Source organism: Juglans microcarpa x Juglans regia, chromosome 7D (genome assembly GCF_004785595.1).
Source record: "Juglans microcarpa x Juglans regia isolate MS1-56 chromosome 7D, Jm3101_v1.0, whole genome shotgun sequence".
NCBI classification, from domain to species: Eukaryota; Viridiplantae; Streptophyta; class Magnoliopsida; order Fagales; family Juglandaceae; genus Juglans; species Juglans microcarpa x Juglans regia.
In genome coordinates this window covers 5,422,001-5,437,542 of record NC_054606.1, presented here as the reverse complement: position 1 = coordinate 5,437,542, position 15,542 = coordinate 5,422,001, and the positions used below count along the sequence as shown (strand labels likewise).

General features: G+C 32.7%; 1 protein-coding gene and 1 long non-coding RNA gene across 2 annotated transcripts; both read left to right on the top strand.

The window, feature by feature from the left end:
- Positions 1–217: 217 nt before the first annotated feature.
- LOC121239005 lies at positions 218–1,519 on the top strand. Its single transcript, XR_005935217.1, has 3 exons — positions 218–355; positions 437–508; positions 1,425–1,519. It is a non-coding gene; the product is annotated as an uncharacterized LOC121239005 (long non-coding RNA).
- A 7,321-nt stretch (positions 1,520–8,840) lies between these two features.
- LOC121238899 lies at positions 8,841–14,219 on the top strand. The gene is made up of 5 exons (XM_041135987.1): positions 8,841–10,280; positions 12,203–12,657; positions 13,263–13,450; positions 13,583–13,649; positions 13,743–14,219. The coding sequence occupies exons 1-5, from the start codon at positions 9,011–9,013 to the stop codon at positions 13,782–13,784; spliced, it is 2,022 nt and encodes a 673-aa protein (XP_040991921.1). The 5' UTR covers positions 8,841–9,010; the 3' UTR covers positions 13,785–14,219.
- The last annotated feature ends 1,323 nt before the right edge of the window (positions 14,220–15,542 follow it).

The window sequence follows — 15,542 nt, the reverse complement described above, 5'->3', positions numbered from 1 at the left end:
TTCAAAATGGGATTGTGACTACTTGGTGAAGTCGATTCAAAGGTACTGCCCTGTGTCGAACTTGGCCAAGTGGGTATCCATCGATGACTCTCGATGGTTACTTGATGGAAAGGAGTAGCAAATATGGGAAGAAGATAGATGATTTCGTTTCTCTATTTCTTTTGTTGGGTTTCTTGAAAAATGTACGCATACTTACTCTTTCACTTTCTTCTTCCAATTTCATTTCAAATGAATCATATGCACAAGGTCTACTGATGCTGGAACAGTGTCTTTCCACTCAGTCAAGTGAGGTCCCAGATGCTAAAAACTCGAGGGGATTGGTTTTTCTGGCTATGTCTACCTTATTCTTGGAAAGGTTTGGCTTTTCCTTTTATTTTTCTGTGAAATTTTTAGTTTCAGAAATTTATATTAAGTTTGAGTTTGATGGATTTTAAAGGGGATTTTGGCGAGGCAATCGAAAAACTTCAGAGAATCCAAGATTTAAATAACTCTTCTTTAGGCATTAAAGGTAAACATTTGCATTTGTTATGTCTAATTTATTGCATTGTCATTGAACTTGTGAGACTGGACTCAAATGGCGAAAATGGTATTGACCAGAAGTTTTGTTGGGGTCCTTGATATAGGTGCTGCAATGGAAGCTCTTGTTGGGCTTCATCTCAGTAATTGTTGAGACAATCAATTACTGAGAGTAGTTTACCTAGGGTCCACTCAATCCCATTCATACGCATGGGTAGCTTAGCTTTTTATAGACTTTTTTGTTTTTCATTTGAGTCTAAAGCAGAGGAATTAGTCTTTTGATATAAAAGAGTCAATGGCAGTGCATTGTGGGTAGGTTTAGCTTTTGTTCCTATGGGTTCTTTTTGGTTAAATATTATCTTTGTTTTTTGCAATTTTCTTGTATATATTTTTTCAGCTAAATGCATCCCACATTTATGTCATTTTTTGATCGGGTGTGTGTTTTTTTTTATCATATTTGTTAAAGGATGCAAATCCAAGCACCATAGTGGATTTAATATATTGATGAAGCTTACCATCTAGAGTTGGAGCAGTTCCATGAGGTTATTGTTGTATCGGCCATATTTGGTACTGCTGAGCATAAAACTCTGTAATAAGTACTTAAATTTCATACAAATAATTCTATTCATGTTTGTCAGATATGTTTCTCAAATGTTTTGGCGTTGTCTAGAATGATTAGGTTTCACCTTTATATGATGGTTCTTAATCACACATTTTAAGCACCATAAACAACCATGAAGGATATAATGTAGGATATAAAAGATCACAAGGCCACTTCATCACACAGTTTCTTTAAAAATACTAGATCAGGATGTAAGCCACTTCATCACACATATTGGAGTGCTTTTTCCATATAATCCATTGGAAGCATCTTATCCACTTTCTGATTTCTGTTTCTGGTGCTTCAGGGATCCTCATGCAATGGCGACAAAGAGAGAGAAGATATTGTCTTCTCTTTAAGGATGAGAAGACTTATGGAGAGCAATGTCAATTTGTATAGTCCTTTGCGGGGTAGAGGTAGCATGAGTCATCGATTCCACATTAGTTTTGAATAATACGTCATTCTTATTGAATCAATGTAGTTTTGTATTTTGCAATGTAATGTAATGTGTAAATAACAAAATAGTGTAATATGTAATGGATTGCATTCATTTTAGTTTTTCATTTTTATATATATTTATTATTCTGGAAAATGTTAGTACTATGCTTTTTAATCATGACTCATAAAATATTTTCATAAAATATATGCTTTTTAAAAAAATTATGATTTTCAACACTTATTTTAAATTTTTTTAAAAAATATAGAAGAATTATGTTTTTCAACATTTTAATTATAGGCTTTTATAAAAAACAAATAAATAAAAATTATGCTTGTAAACCCTTTATATGGACTTCAAAAAAAGAAAAACAAAATCCGGATACAACCCGGATTCCCGGGTTTCAAAAATCTAGATCAATCCGGGTTCTGGCCCGGGTTTGACCTGGACCAACCAGGTCCGGGTTTGAAATCCGGGTTCCCAAGTCTAGGGGTGTAATTTTAAACCGGAAAACCGGTCCGGACCGGACCGGTTTTACCGGTTTTGAACCGGTTCCAAAAATCCTAAAACTGGCCGGTTCCGGTCCGGTTCCGGTTTTAAGATTTTTGGAGCCGGACCGGACCAGACCGGACCGGTTCATAAAAAAAAATACAAAAAAAAATATTTTTATATATAAGTTATTAAGTTTTATACAATATATTTTATATATATATATATATTAATATATAAATTTATAAATTTATATGTGAAATTTTTATATATAATATATATAATTATATATATTCATATATGAAATAATTTCATATTATAATTTATAAATTATTACATTAAATGTTAATACTAATATATAAGTTTATAAATAATACTAATAGTCTAATATAGACTATATAGACTATAGTTATACTTATAATTAATACTAAAAGATTTTACTAAAAGTTTATAACTAATACTAATATTAAATATATAGTTTATAACTAATACTAATATATAACTTATAACTATACTAATAGTCTAATATTAATACTATTATATAGTCTAATATATTATTTAGCTTTACTAATATATAAGTCTATAACTATTTAATTAATAATCTAATACTAATAGTTTAATATAGACTATAGTTATACTTATACTAATATAGCTATACTAAATCACTAAAAGTTTATAACTAATACTAATATATAGTTTATAACTAATACTAATATATAACTATACTAATAGGCTAATATTAATACTATTATATAGTCTAATATATTATATAGCTATACTAATATAGAAGTCTATAACTATTTAACTAATAGTCTAATACTAATAGTTTAATATAGACTATAATTATAATTATACTAATATAGTTATACTAAATTACTATAACTAATACTAATATATATAATATAACTATACTTAGACTAATATTAATACTATTAATCTATTATATAGTCTAATATATTATATAGCTATACTAATATATAAGTTTATAACTATTTAACTAATATTAATAGTTTAACTATATCTAAAGTGTAAATCATATTAGTAATTTGTTTTAATTATTATGCTTATTTTTTTCCCTTTTGTGTAGAGCTCATGGAAGACCTAGGGAATTCTTCAAGACCTACTTCTTTGGCTGGAGATAATTAAATTTAAGGTAGGTCAACTTGTATAACATATTTCTTTAATTTTTTTATTATTTAATGTAATTACTAACTTTTTATTATAATTAATTGCTTGATTGTTGAAGGGACTATTGGAGTTGGTGGCTTGGTGCATAGTTATTGAAGTTTTTTGTTGGATGTTCTAAGTTATTGTAATTTGGACTTGTAATTTGTTAGATTTTTAGACTTGTAATTCAGACTTTTTAAGTGTTTGGACTTGTAATTTAGACTTTTGGACTTGTAATTTGTTGGACTTTTGGATTTCTAATTTAGACTTTTGAACTTATTTTATTCTATAGGCTCATAGGCTTGTTGATGTCCATTCTTGAATTTCTTGTGATTGCTCTAACTAAAAAATATGTGTAAGTACTAAGTTATTTCCTTTAGCATGCAAGGACTTATTGTAGATAAGGTAGTTTATTGCAGATTTTTTTTTTCAGTTTTTGTAGTAGTTATATTTATAAGTTTGTAAAACAGTTTTTTTCCAGTTTTTTTCAGATTTTTTTCCAGTTTTTTAGTAAAGCAATTTTTTGGAGTGAATCAGATTTTTTAGTAAAATAGATTTTTTATAGTAAAACAGATTTTTTATAGTAAAACAGATTTTTTATTAAAGTAATTTTTAGTAAAGCAGATTTTTTTATTTAAAGTTAAAACAGATTTTTTGTAATAATAGTTTGTAAAACAGATTTTTTTAAATCAGTTTTTTTTATTTTATAAACAAATTTTTAATGACAAACTATGAAATTTACATTTTTAAAAAATCAGGACCGGACCAGACCGGAAACCGGTAAAACCGGAAGTACCGGTTTAGAAGGGTAACCGGTGCGTAATCGGTTTTGAAAAATACAAAACCGGTACATACCGGTTCGGTCTTAGATTTTGTTCAAAACTGGATCGGACCGGACCAGTTACACCCCTACCCAGGTCGGAACCCGGATGAACACCCTTACCCACCACGGGCTGTGTCATTTTTTTTTCTTTTTTTTTAATAGGTGTCGTTCTTCTTTTGATACACCAAGAAATTAAAAAAATATATAAATTATAAATTGGGTGGTTATATATAATACATTAAATTTTTTTTTTTTACTTATACGCAATAAATCACATTAATCTATAAATTTTATTTTTATAACATTTTTTTAATGGTAAAAAACAACCGAACTAGCAATGGATTGTGCATCTATATATACATCTACATATTTGCATGATATGACCTTAAATTAGACTACATTGAATTATGCATATTCAAAAATCTGCATAGTTATGAACAATATTTCTACAAATTTGAATATGCATGTTTACTCTTTAAATCTTATTTTTCTATTTTTTTCTCTCTCCTCCCTCTCTCTCTCTTAGCACCAACGGAAACAAATCCTATTTCAAAACTTCTATTTCTCCTTACTCTCCCCCTCTCTCTCTCGACACCAACACAGACTGAAATCTGAAAGAAAAAACTTCGCCCTTGATACCAACACCAACGACTACTTATCAGTGCAGCACTTCATCACTGTCGCATCTCTTCAATATCGAATATAGGGTAAATTCGAATTCTCTTTATATTTTTCTAAAGTTTTTATTAGTATAAAAGAGTTGATTTTTAGTATAGAGGTGTTTTTAATAGGTGTTGAATATAACATTTTTTTATTTTTTACTGTTTTTAATGGATTCATTTTATGATTTTTTGACAAAATTTGTTTGTACGGGGATTCAAATCTAGTACAATTGATGTTTTTTATGAGGCATGTTTGCAATCTTTGTGATCAAATTGTTATTGAATTTCTCCAAGAGTCACAAGTCTTTGTTTTCTTATAGAAGTTTACTTCTGTGAGATGTTTGTGTTGACCAAGCAATTTTACCATAGAAAAGAGCTGTCATGTCTTTACTTGCTTTCTATACCACTCCAAATTTAGTCTGTGTTTGGATCATTTTTATTATCATCCATATGAGGATTCTGTCCTCACACTGTCCATTTCTTCATAGAAAAGTGGAGGCGAGGTATGCAGATGTACATAGAGCAAATTAGATTAGACACAAATTAGTCCAGTTTTGTTTTGTTCCACAAAACCAATTCAATCAAAATATTGATGGTGAACATAAAGTAATCGCCTCATTCAATTGTCCTGAGATCTTTTTTTTTTAGTCCCTTTGAAATTAAAGAAATAGAACAAGCTTACCAAATATTGGTGAAGCTAATCTTATACCAAACCACATTGACTGTATCGGCATGAAGGTGAAGTCACATGCAAAAGCAGTTCTCTTGATTTTCATGGTCTCCGTTGGGTGGAAATTATGTTTTTGGACCTTGTTTATCGTGACAAACATTGTTTGTGTTATTGTCGTTGTTTGATTGGGTGTAACATTTGATTGGATGACTATTTTTAGGAACAGGAAAAAAATGGTACCATTTACTATATGATATGCCCCACAAAAATAAGCTACAACATTAGCTCCTATGTGTTAAGTTGGTCTATATGGGGTATATATCCTATTTAATGCCCCTTGTGATGCTAATGGAAACTATTTGTCATCCTAATGGGAATTGTTTTGTGTGATGGCCCTGATTGCATGTTCTGTTTGTTTGGTTATTTTCTGTATGAAAAATGTTTGGCCTGTTTTAATATGTTGTTTTAGTAACTTTTTATCCTTCAATATTTTGTTGAATGATGAATTGTTTAATTGATGAGCATCTATTATTCACCACAATGTTTGAAAGTGGTGAGGATAGTATTAACAATCCCTATAGATAGTGCAAATATTAATGCCTAAACGACACAACCCCAACAGAAAATAAAGGCACATAAACAAAAATTCTAGCGGAGTGTATCATTTACTGCAAAGGAAGATACTCTCCTCGTTTCAGCTTGACTTGACATTAGTATAAGCTCCATACAGGGGACTGACCAATCATTCACACAATTGTAGAGTATAATTTATGATTACTACTTCACCTATAAAAAACCTAATAGTCAAGATCGGTTTGTACCCTCTTTGACCGATCAATGGTCAACCATTAAAAAATATTTCAATCAATTTTGTGGTTGCACAGTCCAATTTGAAGAAATGCATCCAAGCAGTGCGACCGAGCTAGACAAGGTATAATGATTTTTTCAATGTGTTGTTGTTCTAATTATTAAGTATTTGCAATGATATTAGTACTAATTGTTTCACTATTTTTTAGAATGATAAGGCAAAAATTGTATACCGAGAGACCCAAAAACCAATTTCCACATGGATCATTATTTGAATCTTTTGAGGCACCAACTGAAATTGCAAACACACATGAAACTCGTAAGGAAAAAAAAAAAGACAATGTGCCGCGTTCAGGTATTATTCTAAACTCAATACCTTTAAGGGAAGACATGAAAAATGTGCTCGTGGATTGTGAGAGATCTCTAGACAAGAAGACTGAAAAATAAAGAGATAAATAAAGAAAATGTAAGGAAAGACAAAATAATGAATTTAATGAGACCTTAAGCCAAATGACAAATGATAGGAGGACTTGTATGATAGAGAGAAGAGAATCATTGATGAAGTATGATAATGAAATATCTAAGTTACTACTTCTTAAGAAGAGAAAATTTAATATGAAAATTAAGGCTGAAAAAGATAAATTTGAATTACTAGCTCTCAATAAGAGAAAAACTTATAAGAAAATTATGAAATTTGATATTGATTCTATGAATTTTGTGCAGAAAAAGTATTTTCATAATCTTCAAATGGAAATAATTGAGAAACAAAAGAATAAGACCATATATTGTACATAGTCGTATACTTGGTTTTTGGTATTTTGTAATTGTTTTGACTGTGTGGTAACATATTTTGGGTATTGTTGTACTATTGGTTGCACTCCAATTTCATCATTTTTTTTATATTGCTGATTGCTATCAACAACATGGATACATAAAATTGGTTTGTTTAAGCACATGTTAAATGATAGAATTTGCAATAGGTGCTAATTGCAAAATATATAAAAATAATAATTTTAGGAAAAAAATAAAATAATAATATTTTTTTATTATTTGGCTCAAATATGCATAATCCAATGTGATAGGTTTTTTTTTTTTTTTTTTTTTTTTTTTACATGCAAAATTAATTTCCAAAAGATATGATTTTGCATATGTATATAGAGAAACCAATTTTAGTCCTTTAAGAGCATTGACATTGACTTCATCAAAGTCATTTTCAAAATTTGATAAAAAGTACATATTTTCCATAAGTCTAAAATCTCTTGAGTCATAACACCACATTGGATTCATCAAAATAATAATATAATATTATTTTTTTCATAGTAATATTTTTAATTTATTATTTTTATATTTTATAATTACACTAATTATACGCTAATTAATAATTTAATTTGATATTTTACAATTACATTAATAATATATCAATTAATATTTTTTAATTACCTTCAAGCTCATCCCCCAATGAATACTACAATCATGTAGTTAACAATTATTCTACCAAACAATGTCTACAAGCTACGAATTGCAGCTTTCTCTTATTGAAAGCAGCGCATTAAGATTTCAATGACCAGACAAAAAAGTCCATGGCCCGGGAGTTATTCTTCCTCATTTTAGAATAAAAAATTTCTTTGGCCTGTGAACAATATTACTTCAAATTTGAAAAATAAATTAAATTCATTACAGCTCAAATCTTAAGTTAAAGAGTTATTGCCACTCCAATGCAGATGCTTTCAAGGATATATATACAAAATTTATATTTGACTAGACTTTTGATGAAGCCAATGTTAATACTCTTAGTATCCAAACGCCAAACAAGCCCTCAATATATCTTACACTTTTTTACTATAAGATATTCTAGTAATGAATTGTTGAAGCAATCTGATAAATGGATTATTTATACAATTATCTTCACCATGGTTAGCTACAAGATCATACTAATTATTTAATCTCACTTATTGATTAAGGATTCGTTAGGTAATACAATTGTTATCAAGTATTTTTAAATATTTTAAGATATTTTATTCACAAATATTACTTAAATACAAATTATTTTTTAATTTTTAATTTTTTAATCTAATCATTAAAACTTTCCAAACTTTCAAACAAAACATAAAAAATAATATTACTTTTTCAAATTACAAAATAAAAATAATTTTCAAATAATTTTTCAATTTTATAATATTTTTATTCAATTTATTCTCTTATTTTCTATAATCCAATAAAATATCTTAATTCAAATAACTTCATTAATATTAATAGATATAGTGAGATATTCTTAATATCCAAACAAGTTTTAAGATTTATCTTTTATGTTGTATATATTATATAAGGGTATTTATTGGTTTTCACCCATTCTTATATATATTTTATTTAACAGTAAAAATTATATTGACAAAAAAAATGAAATAACCAAATAGCTCAAAATGATGCTAGATACAATTTAAATATGTGTAAGTTTTGTATTCTCTTTTTTTTTTTAAAAAAAATAAGATCAATTATTAAATAATTTACTTATTTTTAAAAAAAAATATATGATATTTATTTATTTATTTTAAAATTATAAATATCATTTTTACTAGATGAGTGAGGTGACAACCACGCGACTTTCATGAAACGTGGCAAATAACTTCGGGCAATTTATAAACCAAAAGCGGCTAATGAGGGTAATAACTGTCCTAGTCCAACGTCACCGGTTATCCCCAAAATCGACGACCCACACCTTTTCAAATTACACGTTCCGTGGCAAACCCTAACTTTTCGTTTCCCTCCAAAATCACTCAAAAGACCTGAAATTCCCCCAAATCAAAATCTATATGGTTTTGATTCATTCGTCTTTGCGTTAATGGACGCAGACATATGCCGATGGATATCTGAATTCCTGCTGCGAAACCCTGTGCAAGACCATGTAATCAAGAAGCTTCTCCAAGTCCTTCCTGTCTCGGCCGACTCGCGCTTCAAGAAGACTGTGCTCCTACGTACAATCCAGGCCGATATTGCGGACGCTTGGCTGACCGAAACTACCCTCGATAAGCTAGAAATGATCGAGCAGTTGGACCGGGGTGACGGGGTCGAGATTTCGGACTCGTTGAAGGTGGCCTATTGCACAGTGGCGGTAGAGTGCGCGGTGAAGTACCTGGCGGGGAGCCGCGACGGCCACAGTAAGTACTTCGAGGCGGTGAAGAGGATTTTCAGGGACAGAATCCGTGATTTGGAGAGGTTCGGGAAGAGCGAGTTGGTTACGGGTGAGTTGAGGTGCATGGGGGACGAGTTGGAGGCGGCCATTTGGGACGATAAGGGAGCGAAGAAGCTGATGAAGATGAATACGAGGAATGAAGCTTTGGAAGCGGTTAAAGTTTACTTGAAGGAGGCATGGGCGCTCCTGGGTCCTCCGTTTCTTGAGTCCGCTGCGACTGCGACCGAGCCCTCGGGCATCCAGAGGCCTAGTGGTAATGCGGGTGGGGTGGGTGTGAAGAGTTTGAACCAAATTAATGGAAAACTGGCGGCGAAGAATAAGCCTAATGCTGCTCAGTATGCGGGCGAATCGGCTGGGAAGCAAGGAGAGGCGCTGATTTTGCCTAATGTGGGTGAGTTGGCTGCAAAGACGGTGAACCAAGTTGAAGAGGTGGCTACGGTTACGCCTAATGAGGGTGATTTTACCGCGAAGCTGGTGGACCGTGTTGAAGGAGAGATAGCGGCAGGGAATATGCCTAATGCTAGGCAGGACGTGGGTGAATTGGCTGCGAACACGGTGAACCAGTTTGAAGAAGTGGCGGCAAATATGCCTAATGTCAGTGATTTGGCGGTGAATACGGCAAACCCGGCTGAGAAAGAGCTGGTGGTGAATACACTTAACGCGGACCAGGGTGTGGGTGAATCGGCTGCAAAGACAACAAATCAAGTGATGACGAACATACTAAACGTTGCTCAATTGGCTGCGAACAGGATGGATCAGTTTGAAGAGCTGGCAGCAAATTTGCAGGGCGCCGATCAGAATTTTCGCGACAATGATAGGCCTGAATTGTGCGATAGAGAGGCAAGAAGATCGGTAGCTTTGCCAAGTGGAAGTTGGGATACGATTGTCAGGGATAGAGCCGCTGCTGGGAGAGTGAACGGTAAATTTCTCATTGCTATACTTTTTTTTTGGGGGTTTAATGCGTGAATGGATGTTCGTTAAACACGAGAATCGATATACTTGATACTTCTTGCGATGGTGCTCTCTTGTGTCCATACGAGTCATCGCACATAATTACACTTGGAAAACCACACAACTGTCCGTATGGTTGATGGGCGAGGATAGGAAATGACATTTTTCACCCATGAATTTCCCTCCATTTTATACTTTGTCACCTCAATCTACTAAAATTTTGAATTTATACTCTAAATTACCCATATTTTTATTTACCTGGGCTACGCTTATTTCTTTTATTAATATTAATTCAATTCATTTTACCTATAAAAGACCTATATTTTCAATTTATGCACCGTTAGATAAGATTTGACCTTGAACAGAAAATTGACCACTGGGCATGATAACGCTTAGATCTTAACCAAGTGTGCAAATTTAAAAATATATAGTGTGTAGGGGAAAATTGGATCTTTAGATACTGAGGTGCAAAGAGAAAAATGCGTGCTAGTTTCTAGGTGAAAAGTACAATTCCCCCTAGGACTAAATTAATTTAATTTTCATCTCTCTTTTTCATTTAGATCTTCAGCAGTTAGCTTAGGTAAATGAAAGTTTTGTTCTCATTTTTATATGATGGTCACTCTATTCTATAAATATATATTATGTATGTGTGTATGTAAGTACTTGCATACCTATGCTTGTGATTATGTGTAAATTCATTCGTTTGCTCTCCAATTTGTCAAAGTTGTCAAACTTCGTAATTCGTTTGCTCTATCAGAGAGTTTGGAGTGTCGGGAAGACAAAATGAATCTATAATGATAATTAAAGCAGGGACCATGGCACCCCCCAAGCTCAAGCGCCATCCCCAACCACACTCAATCTGAGTGAAGAAGTAGTTCAGAAGATTGGAAAATATCATTTCCCAGCCAAAACAAATTGCCACGCAGGCCAAAGAGTTGAACCTGCATCCACGCAGGCCAAAGAGTTGAGACTTGGGTTGGTGGTGCGGTGGCGGGGCGTGAGTGTCTGTTTGTGCCTTCTTCTCCCTTGAGGCTTCACGGTGGAAGATGACTGCAGAGATAGGACTGAGCGTTTAATTTGAGAGGGAACAAACGGAAATGTCGAGAGAAGAGAGTGTAGAAGAATATGATTAAAATAAGATTTGGTTGATGAATAGTGTAGATCAAAGATAGATATTTTTTATATTCACTGTAGCAAAAATTAGATATTCAAGTCCTTTGCCTATTCCGTTGTGGGGTGCATTTTGAGTATATAGGAGTGAATAGGCATTTTTTTTTAAATATGCCTATTCCGTTAAGGATGCTCTAAAGATGTTAACCAATATGAAAATTTAAAAATACATAGTGTATAGGGGAAAATTGGATCTTTAGATACTTTGAGGAGCAAAGAGAAAAATGCGTGCTAGTTTCTAGGTGAAAAGTACAATTCCCCCAAGGACTATTAAATTGTTTTTCATCTCTCCTTTTCATTTAGATCTTCAGCAGTTAGCTTAGGTAAATGAAAGTTTTTGTTCTCATTTTTATATGATGGCCACTCTATACATTATATAAATTTATTATATCTATAAATTTATATAATGTATGTGTGTATGTCCGTACTTACATACCTATTCTCGTGATTATATGTGTAAATTCATTCATGTGCTCTCAAATTTGTCAAAGTTGTCAAACTTTTTGTAATTTAGGATAATGTAAATGTATTGATAATTATTGTCATCCTTCTATGTGCCTGCCCCGTGATCACCATATTTATTGCTTGGGCCCGAATATAATATTTTCCGAGCTTTACACTTATAATATATAAGGTTTCTTTTCTCCCCTTTTTACTTGTAAAAAAAAGGTTTCTTTTCTCCTTGTGATACTTTGCCTTTTCCCCAATTATTTTGCTTAGAGACACAGCAAGGGAATGTGCCACACAGACGCAAGCATGTTGTGTGGCATAAACGCTCTAAAGCAGGAGTTAAGATTGCCGATGCCGAGGAACTGGCCACAGACGTAACGTGTAACAAATACAATTCTCTGCCTACCCCTGAAGTAAATAAAGTACGAGCGGCACTTAAATCCAGTTCTTTGGAGTTACAAGCAGTGGTGAAGGACCCTCTTCCTGATGCATTACGGTTGGCTGAAAATGTAATGAATGACAGGGTGACAAGAGATAAAAAGCATGAAACTTCTGTAGAAAACCAGAGTGCGAGAGGCAGAGATGCACCCAATCCATCTGTTAACAAAAGCATTGAACCCACAGAAATTGATGACCGTACTCATGAACATCAGTCCTGTAGTAATCAGAACAATGCTCCTCGACCAAGCTTAATGGAGCGGAATAGCACTGCTCATACTTTTGAGGTACCTCTGATCATATTTTGCTGCACCAATCTACCGGTTTGTTTTCGGTGTGGTAAAGGAAATGTTTTGTGCTCGGGGAATGCACGGGAACGGTGCTTCTTCTTCTTTTTTTCTTTTTATTTTTGGCACTGTCCCTGCACTGTTCATCTGTGTGTATATATCATGTATTCATGTGGTAAATGGAGTTATTATATCATACTTGTGTTCATGTTTTGTTGCTCCAATCTACTGTTTGTTTCAAGTTGTGTGGATAGCTAGGTAAATGGGGTTATTATATCATTTTTTTTAATCAAAATTCATTAGAAACCAAAGGTTGTAATTATTTTGTTATATCATATCTTCATTCTTATTCTTATAATTATTTTATTCACGATTATTCTATTTATTTTGATCATTATAGTTTAATTCATTTAATCTAAGTTGAGTTGTGGTCAGGTCCCTCTTGAACATCATGCCAAGAGCATGGATTGATATTCATGTGTGATAGTGCTTAATTGCCTTTTCATTTGAGTACTTTTTCTTTTAATCTGAATTCAGCCTTAATTTTGTTGATGAGTTGACATATGCTATTACTGCATATTGAGATCATTATTATGTCTTTGCAGTGGGATGATTCAATAGATGACTCTCCTGAAGAAATGACCAATCATGCAATCAGACTTCGATTACCTAGCCCTAAGAGAAAGAGAATTTCACCCTTGAAGAAGTATGAGACTGCAAATTTTGCTAGAAGGAGAAAAGTAAAGAGATGGACTTTGTTGGAGGAAGAAACTTTAAGGACTGGTGTGCAGAAGTATGTGCTTGTTCTGATCCAGAGAAGACATCACTAGAATTTCTTTTTTAAATCTCGTAGGACTTCTAATGGATTGAAGTTTAAAGAATTATTTAGATTTTCAAGTTCTCATTGTCTTGCTTCCTAATGAAGGTATGGTAAAGGAAACTGGAAGCTCATTCTGAATTGCTACCGAGATATCTTTGAAGAGAGGACTGAGGTAAAAAATTTCTGTTGTACTCATTTGCAATGTCTTAATTATTTGTGGGATATTTGTATATTTGTATATTAAGTAGGAGGTTGATTTTTTCAGGTCGATCTAAAGGACAAGTGGAGAAACATGACACGATCCTGACACATCAATACAGTTTGCAACTTTTTACATTTTGTCTAAAGTTGGTATATAATCTAGCAGTCAGTGGTCTTTGGATTCATCCCATAATCCTGTGTCTTGTACTTCATCATGGGTTGTAAAACATCAGGTTTAAACCCCATTCACCATGTTATTGGTTGCCTTTTTGGTTAGCAGAAGTATAATAACTCTGTCGTCTCTTCATCCATTACCTCTCCTTAATTCTCCTTATTTAGCTAGCTTATACGACACTAGGGATGTAGTTGAAACTTTGAAGTATGCAGTGCTAAGATTTGTTAAATAATATGTATGTCTTGTTCATATGAATGAAAAATGTATTTAGTTTGATGTAATTTATGTACTCGAATGGAGTACTCAAATGGAGTACTTCCATCATCATTATTTTTTTGTATGAAAAAGACGAATTTCAATCCTTTATGTTGCTTCTTAACTTCTTACCAACGGTTCCATATTTTTAATTTTCATTGATTTTAATATGTAATACACAGCTAGATATATAATTTTTTTGTTCATTATGTTTTGAATTTGATCATAATTATTCTTCAACTCCATTAATTTTTCTTTTGTACCTTTATTTCACATTTTTTTTATGGAGCTGATGGAGTACATTTGCAATGGTGTTAGGGTGAGGCAAGTTAGAGCCTACTGCCCAGGTTGAGAAGTTTGAACGAACACAAATTTTGACAGGACATGATTGGCGGGCGGGCTATCCTCCAAATCAAATTGAGGAAAAGCTGTTTTTGGTACCCACCAAGTACTGCCAAGTGGAAATGTGAGAGAGAAAAAAAGGCTTTGATATTGGACTTTCTTGTGGAAAAAAAATGAGTTTGATGTGATCCTTAATATTTATTGGCAATAAATCCAAATTGCCACACGATCATTGGAAAAAAAACAAAAAAGACATCACTAGAATTTCTTTTTTAAATCTCGTAGGAGATTGATTTTTTCAGGTTGATCTAAAGGACAAGTGGAGAAACATGACACGATCCCCTGACACATCAATACAGTTTGCAACTTTTTACATTTTGTCTAAAGTTGGTATATAATCTAGCAGTCAGTTGTCTTTGGTTCATCCCATAATCCTGTGTCTTGTACTTGATCATGGGTTGTACAACATCAGGTTTAAACCTCATTCACCATGTTATTGGTTGCCTTTTTGGTTAGCGGAAGCATGATAACTCTGTCGTCTCTTCATCCATTACCTCTCCTTAATTCTCTTTATTTAGCTAGTTTATACAACACTAGGGATTTAGTTGAAACTTTGAAGTATGCAGTGCTAAGATTTGTTAAATGATATGTATGTCTTGTTCATATGAATGAAAAATGTATTTAGTTCGATGTAATTATAATGTACTCGAATGGAGTACTCAAATGGAGTACTTCCATAATTATTTGCTTCTTAACTTCTTACCAACGGCTCCATATTTTTAATTTTCATTGATTTTAATATGTAATACACAGCTAGATATGTAATTTTTTTGTTCATTGTGTTTTGAATTTGATCACAATTATTCTTCAACTCCATTAATTTTTCTTTTGTAACTTTATTTCACATTTTTTTTATGGAGCTGATGGAGTACATTTGCAATGGTGTTAGGGTGAGACAAGTTAGAGCCCACTGCCTAGGTTGAGAAGTTTGAAGGAACACAAATTTTGACTGGACATGATTGGCGGGCGGGCGGGCGGGCTATCCTCCAAATCAAATTGAGGAAAAGTTGTTTTTGGTGCCACCAATTACTG

Excerpts from the sequence above, each read along its gene's own strand:
- LOC121238899 (XM_041135987.1), top strand. The coding sequence starts at position 9,011 with ATGGACGCAGACATATGCCGATGGATATCTGAATTCCTGCTGCGAAAC. Across the intron at positions 10,281-12,202 it reads CGCTGCTGGGAGAGTGAACG|AGACACAGCAAGGGAATGTG; the intron begins GTAAATTTCTCA and ends TATTTTGCTTAG. Across the intron at positions 13,650-13,742 it reads TCTTTGAAGAGAGGACTGAG|GTCGATCTAAAGGACAAGTG; the intron begins GTAAAAAATTTC and ends TGATTTTTTCAG.